General features: G+C 46.4%; 1 protein-coding gene across 1 annotated transcript; it reads left to right on the top strand.

The window, feature by feature from the left end:
- The first annotated feature begins 4331 nt into the window (after positions 1-4331).
- On the top strand, positions 4332-5850 carry LOC119335285 (nuclear transcription factor Y subunit B-8-like). The gene is made up of 2 exons (XM_037607425.1): positions 4332-4800; positions 5338-5850. The coding sequence occupies exons 1-2, from the start codon at positions 4332-4334 to the stop codon at positions 5709-5711; spliced, it is 843 nt and encodes a 280-aa protein (XP_037463322.1). The 3' UTR covers positions 5712-5850.
- Positions 5851-7816: the final 1966 nt, after the last annotated feature.

Here is a 7816-nt window from a genome sequence, read left to right as displayed (position 1 = left end):
ATGCAAGCAACTTGGTTGTGATAGGATAGAAGCGACAACACAGAGGTATATGTGTCATCACGTGATAACATGTTGGTGCTTAAAAGCTCATTAAATTAAGAGATTCTCCGTATGACACGACAAAAATTTGTCCGCTCGGGGTTCCACACATGCTGACAGGAAAAAAGGACACGCGCCTGCCCTAAACGCTCCATGGCGGTCTCTCAGCACCACACAACTTCCCCTTCTCCCGAAAACTTGATAGTGCACCATCCTCATTAGCTTTGGTCTAGCTATTCTCCATCGGGAGCCACGGCTCACGTTGAGCTGGAGTTGGCACTCTCACGAGAGTTGGATGTGTCTTCTCCCATTCAATCATCAGATTGGCAACTATAGACTTTTATCCGTAAATCTATAGACTTTTATGATCATCACGTCCGTAAATCTATAGACTTTTATCCAACTACATCTATAACTAATAATCCACGCAAGACTGCTATCCAGCATGCATCTTAAAGTATTAAGTAAAACCAGATTATTTGCATTGAGTAGGATGACGTGAAGTAGATGATATATTGTCTTCACTATGTGTTCAAAGGGCAACTACACAAGCATATTTTTATCCCTAGTGGCAACAACACAATAAAAGACTTTTCCACTTTCTATCACTTTGGTAGCTTACTTGCACAGATGAACCCAACTATCATACACAACTCCCACTTCAAGATCAAACCCCAAACTTGGCCAAACAAAGAAGAATAGATCAGAGAGCATATATGGATAAGAATTATTTAGCAAAGAAACCAAATATATCTAAAAAGATTAATCAATAAATTTGATCATAAAATGACAATCCATCATATCCCAACAAACACACCAATAGATTACATCAGATGGATCGCAATAACGTAGGGGAGATCATGAGATGTATTGAGAAACAAGAGAGAGGGAACCATCTAGCTACTGTTACAGACCCATAGTCCAAACAAGACTACTCACGGACGATCATGACGGCCTTCAAGTTGATGGAGATGGCCACCGTGAAGAATTTCCTCTCCGCCAGAGTACCGAAAACGGCCTCTAGATTGGATCAATTTCGGTTTACAAATCACGAAGGGTTTTGAAGGTATATAATGCACAGGGACCGAGAGGTGGTGGATCGGAGATTAAGCATGCCCACATGAGCCCACCACACACACACCCTCCTGGTCCGTGGGTCCCCTGTGTGCCTGCCTGGCCTATGTTGGAGCTCCCTTGAAGCGTCTAGACTTCATATTTCCGCTGTTTTTTCTAGATTTTTTCTGGTCCCAAAAAATTGATTTTCATGGAAACTCCAAAAACAACAAATGGGACTAAGAAATTTGTGTCAAAACTGTACCAAAATGATATAAATATAGCATGAAATAAGAAAAAAAATATAAATACGTTTGAGACATATCTGTTGCCTACTCACCATTTTCTCAAAAATAGTTTGAAGCACAAGAAAAAAAATGAACTTTTTTGAAAATCTACACAAGCTTATCTCTTAACAGGCTAAGCTAACTTCACGTTCCAACCAGTGGTGGCTCCAGGAATTTGCAACTGGGTATTCATGTGTATTCATTTTGCCAAAATCATTGCAGTTTTTTGAAAATTGTCACTCTTTTGCCACTCTCAAAAATCTTGGGTATTCACATGAAGACCCAAGAATACCCCTAGCGCCGCCCTTGGTTCCAACGCGCCCAAAATATTGGGTATTCATCCGTTATGGCATAGCGGCGATGTATGGGGAAAGGAAGATGTGGAATCTTGTGTTGAAGGCTAATGTGCCATAGAAATTTGAGTCTTTGATTGGCGAGCGGTGTCGAACAGTCTCATTGTCATGTCTCATTGTACATGTTAATAGAAAGAAGCATTGGCAAAACACTTGTGGGGTGTGTTTCCTATGTGATTCTGCCGAAGAGTATTTTTTCATGTGATAGTAACTTGTATGAAGGTGTGCACTTTACACTTGGGTCTCTAAAACATTTGGAATTTCCCCTGTGAGGATGTTTTCATGAATTCAAGTGTGGATTAGTTGTTGGTCTTACTGGACAGAGTTGATTCTTCCACCCATTCCAAGATTTTATTTCTATTCTGGAGGGCCTGGCCTTAAGGAATGATGTGATTTTTGGAGAGGAAATGCGTCTATCATGGCATCCGTTAATATTTTTGACAACTATTGGTCTTTTTTTCTTTGAGTTTTACTATGTCTTCTTTGGTACTTGAAGTTAAAGACAAATCACTGGTGTTCCATAGCAACTTCGTGACAAACCAACTTCTAGAAGTCTGTTGTGGGAGCCACTTTCGATCGATTGTTGCACTGAGTTAAATGTGGATGCTAGGTTTGTTGCTCAAAATGTTCAGTTGGCTAGCCCGGGAGTTATGGCAAGAGGCTCTGAGGGCAAGATCTTGGTTTCAACAAGGATTTTATGCATGTTTGCTCCAGTGCAGAAGAGTTTGAGTTGGGTCTATGCCTAGTGGGACTTTACATCGTTCTCACTTTGGACCATCCTATTACCCCGAAAATTGATTACATGTTTGGTCATTGGAATTTTTTTCTAATCACTCTTTGAGCGGATCCACTTTGGTTTGGTTTAAAGATATAGGTGCTTGGAATCTCTTGACTACTACTGAATTTCAATCCAACCAAAGTCAAGAGAGAGGCTACCAAAGTGGCTCATGGGATTGACAAGTTCTGGCAATGTGCATTAAGTGATAGGAGACATTCCCATCAACTGCGTAGGCGTCTGTCGAGACTTCGTTAATCTCAAGATGATGTGCCGGCTCGGTATCTCGGAGGTCCTCATAGGGTAAGGTGTCCGTGCGTGTGTGTGTTCATAGGGGTGAGTGTATGTGCGTATGTATGAAGCGCCTGTATTGTGTCCACAAAAATCATTAAGTAATATATTGGGTTTTTTCTAAAAAAGAACTTGAGGTCCTAAAAACTATGTAATCAAACTGTGGTAAAGTAGAATTTTCTCTTCTTTTTTTGTTTGCACGGAAATGAAGTAGAAGCCATTAAATTTGTCATTAAGTTGTTTCACAATATAAATTTGTTGTGTCAACATCTTGGAGACGACAATAAAATACGTGAAGATCTTTTTCACAAAAGAATGTGTTCCTTATCATTTTGGCATGCACCTACCCATATTTTGTTCAGGCTCCGCGGTGTGTGAGATCGCTCATACTACTCGTTTCCATTTGACTCAGGAGCAATCCAATCATAATTCATAGGTATTCAGCTAAATATCAAAATATATTGGTAAACAAACGTTAATATGTTAATATCACCTTGTCTCGTTGGCACGATATAATTAAGAAGAAAAAATCAAAATAGGGGGTTACAGTAGCTTAGTAAGTTGTTTATTATGCATGGAAGTAAGAGGTCTTGGTTTAATTCAGTATCTCCTCCTAGCATTTTATTTCAGCTTATTTTGTAACTTCTTTTCTTGTACTTTTCTCTTTGTATTGTTTCTTTTTTTCTCTTTCACTTTTATTATATATTTTTGAGATTACTACACACATCTCTACAGAATATTCATTTGATTCATACTCTTTCTTCCTTGCAATTTAATAGATTGTATTACAGATTCAATCTCTTTCGTGCTTGTAATTTCATAGGTTTTCTTATCCATTTTCAAAATCCTGTGCCGCCATTGATTTGATTGTCATTACGTTGCAGCTTTGTTGCCCTGTGTTTAGGGCATGTACAACGCATTGCCCCAACTAGCTGCCCCGCAGGCCACATAGGCTCGGGTGTCAGGGAAGGTGGGTTCGCACCATGTCAGAGTCGCCTGCAGAAGAGGCCGCTGCTTGACCGCGAAAAGCATGAGCGAAAGGAAACAGAAAGGGAAGCCTTACTTGTTGCGTGAGTGGATGAACACGGATAATCACATGGTGCGATTACTTCACCGGTACAATCCTATGTGGAGGGGATGAGACCAACATTTGCTATAGCCTCCGTAGCTCATGCCCTTAATGTCCCATTTCAGTTTCAAAATGACCTTTCTACAGGTCATGAGAAAAGAAAAAGAAAAACTACGGCCCTGACCACCAACGGGTGTGATCACATTTATACATATGTTTATCGTTTTCCTCTGTTTTGTAGCCTCATGCATGAGTACATGTCTTTGCCCGAACCACTCAATGGACACTTGTCGTTTGATCTGTAACACAAAGGACAGCTAAGCCAGCACCTAATACCTATCTCTGCCTATTTAACACACTGAAGCAACTCGATCGGAAGCACAGCACTTACAAACTCAATCAGCAAAGCCCTAAAGCCAAGTGCGAGTGCGACTACCTGCATTGCACCTTGGCTAGCCCTAGACATGGAGAACGACGGCGTCCCCAACGGACCAACGGCGCCGGCGCCTACCCAGGCGACGCCAGTGGTGCGGGAGCAGGACCGGCTGATGCCAATCGCGAACGTGATCCGCATCATGCGCCGCGCGCTCCCTGCCCACGCCAAGATCTCCGACGACGCCAAGGAGGCAATTCAGGAATGCGTGTCGGAGTTCATCAGCTTCGTCACCGGCGAGGCCAACGAACGATGCCGCATGCAGCACCGCAAGACCGTCAACGCCGAAGACATCGTGTGGGCCCTAAACCGCCTCGGCTTCGACGACTACGTCGTCCCCCTCAGCATCTTCTTGCACCGCATGCGCGACCCCGAGGCGGGGACAGGTGGTGCCGCTGCAGGCGACAGCCGCGCCGTGACGAGTGCGCCTCCCCGCGCGGCCCCGCCCCTGATCCACGCCGTGCCGCTCCAGGCTCCGCGCCCGATGTACGCGCCTCCGGTGTTAGTACTAATCTTGTGCATGTAGTTAGTTGGTTAGTGGATTGACTGGCGGGGTCATGCGTGCATGCATTAGATGGATAAGTAGATGTGTGTGTGGCGTAGTGGTCACGGTAGCTAGGCTATTAGGAGTGGCCGGTGGAGCTGGCCGCGTCGCTCGCATGGCGCGCGTCGTGCGCATGGCCGGTTCGCCCGCTGCATGCAGCGGAGGGCTAGCTACAAGGAAACGTAAGGGCTGCGTCGCTGGGCGTCTACAAAGCCACGGCTGCCAGTGTGTATTTTTGGTGAGCTGAGCACGTGCTCAGGAAGAGAAAAAAGGATGCCGTTCGAGCGGCGGGTGGCGTATGTGCGCCTGAAAAACACTTGTGTCTCTGTCCTTCTTCCTTCTCCTTCCTTCTTCTTCCTCTGGTGATCTAGTTCAGAGAGAGAGAAAGGTGCAGCGAGAGCGAGAGCGAGAGCAAGGGCATAGCCACGGCAACAACACCCGGCTCCGGTGCAGGTTCAGAATCAGATGCAGCGGCCCGTGTAAGCTCCCCCGACTCCGGTGCAGGTTCAGAATCAGGTGCAGCGGCCCGTGTACGCTCCCCCGGCTCCGGTGCAGGTTCAGATGCAGCGGGGCATCTATGGGCCCTGGGCTCCAGTGCACGGGTACGCCGTCAGAATGGCGCCCGTGCGGGCCAACGTCGGCAGGCAGTACCAGGTGTTCGGCGGAGAGCGTTTCATGGCCCAGCAATACTACGGGTACGGGTACGAGGAAGGAGCGTACGGCGCAGGTAGCAGCAACGGAGGAGCCGCCATTGGCGACGAGGAGAGCTCGTCCAACAGCGTGCCGGCGCCGGGGGATCGCACGGGGGAGCCAGAGCCAGAGCCAGCAGCAGAAGAATCGCAGGACAAGCCCGTCCAATCTGGCTAGCCGCGTGGGCGGCGCGCGTTAGCTTCTGCGTCCTGTGTACTGTAATAATTTGCCGTGTCGATCCGGCCATGGTTTGTGTGTGCGTAGTGCTTACCTAATGTGGGCTTGTCCTCTAGTAATTCATGTACTGCTTATCTAATGTGGGCTTGTCCTCTAGTAATTCATGTACTCTTTGCTATTGAAGTTATCGTCGCTTAATTTGGTTTTGCTTAATTGGGCTACTCGTAATCCATGATCGGGTGAAAAACCGCATTTGTTTTCATAAGGGTTTCCGACTTCTGCATCATTGTGATGCACATTGTAGTACATAATATTTTGGGTTGCAAATTAGACCTTCGTATGATGTCACCAACATGTCATATTCACGGATCATACGATTTCTCACGCTTAAACAGAAGTCATACTCTCAATATCTCTCTATATCTATCTATCTCTATCTCTCGCTCCGTCGCCACATGTATATACATATGTGCGTCGGTTAGCAAAGTGCTCATGAATGAGTTTGGAGCGGCATACGTACTTCGTAGCCTTTGGCCGGTGGTGACATCTTGTGCGCATAGCTGGAAAGGGAAGTGTTTGACGTTGGTGTACTGATGGGGCGCATGCCGCGGGCTGGCGTGGAGCGGTGGAAAGGGCATCATCGTGCAGCATGATCGGTAAACTTGCGCCAACTTCTCTCTCAGACGAACCGCACGTGCATACACAGGGGAAAAAACGCATCAACGTGTGCCGTGGCCAGCAATACTACTGGTACGGGTACGAGGAAGGAGCATCGGCACAGGTAGGAGGAGCCGTCCAATGGCGTGCCTGTGGCGAATGTAGGCACGGGGGAGCCGGAGCCAAAGCCAGCCGCAGAAGAATCGCAGGACAAGATCATCCAATCTGTCCAGCCGCGTGGGTGGCGCGCGTTAGTTTCTACGTCATGTGTGCTGTAATAATTTGCCGTGTCGATCCAGCCATGGTTTGTGTGTGCGTACTGCTTACCTAAGGCTGGTTGTAATGGTAGTATCATAGCTAGTATCATGCATGCCAACTAGGCAATTTTGATGAGGTGTCATAGCATTAAATGAAGAAAGAGAGGGTGTAGTATCATATCATGATACCGTATCATATTAAATGCTATGCTACTTTGTGTCATGCATGGCAATAAATAGAGTACTACATGATACTAATATATGATACTATGCATTAGGGGGGTAGTATCATACACTAGTATCATATGCATGATATTAGTATATGATACTCCCCATTACAACCAGCCTAATGTGGGCTTGTTGTCTAGTAATTAATGTACTCTTTGCTGTTGAAGTTATCGTCGCTTAATTTGATTCCCCTTACTTTGGCTACTCGTAGTTGATGATCAGGTGAAGAACTGCATTTTGTCTCAGGGGGTTTCCGACTTGCATAATTACGACATACTCCCTCCGTCCCATAATATAAGACGTTATTACATCTAATAATTAAGTATGAGACATAATGCGGTACACAATATTTTGCGTTGCAAATTGAAGCTTCTTATAAAGTCATGAAGATGTCAGGTTCACGGGTCATAGGGTCTCTCACGCTCAAACAAAAGTCATACTCTCTCTATCTCTATCTATCTGTCTATCTATCTAGCCACATGTAAGTGTGTATGTGTGTAGGTTAGCAAAGTGGTCATGAATGAGTTTGGAGCGATGTACGTACCTCGAAGCCTTTGGCCTGCGATGACATCTTGCGCCTGTAGCTGGAAAGGAAACTGCCTGGCATTGGTGCACTGATGGGGCGCGCGCCCCAGGCTGGCGTGGAGCAGTGGAAAGAACATCATCGCGTGCGGCGTGATCGATAGACTTCCGTGAACTTCCCTCTCAGCAAACCGCACGTGCATACGCAGAAAAAACCGTAGTAACGTGTGCCTCGCAGTGACAGTTGTGCAGCTAGCAGCCAATGTGGTTTGCCGTTGTAGCTCCCGTCGCCCACCGTCATAGCATCACCGGTGCTCTTGCATCATCCGCCGCCCCGTTTGCAGCATCCAATGACCGTCGTCGCAGCATCACAATCCTCCATGGCCATCGTTTGTCGTCACACCATCCACCACCCGGCATAGCAGTATCACTGTCCTCGCC

Source organism: Triticum dicoccoides, chromosome 7B, assembly GCF_002162155.2.
Source record: "Triticum dicoccoides isolate Atlit2015 ecotype Zavitan chromosome 7B, WEW_v2.0, whole genome shotgun sequence".
In the NCBI taxonomy this organism is placed as follows: domain Eukaryota; kingdom Viridiplantae; phylum Streptophyta; class Magnoliopsida; order Poales; family Poaceae; genus Triticum; species Triticum dicoccoides.
The sequence above is the reverse complement of the archived record's forward strand: the minus strand, read 5'-3'. Positions and strand labels throughout refer to the sequence as shown.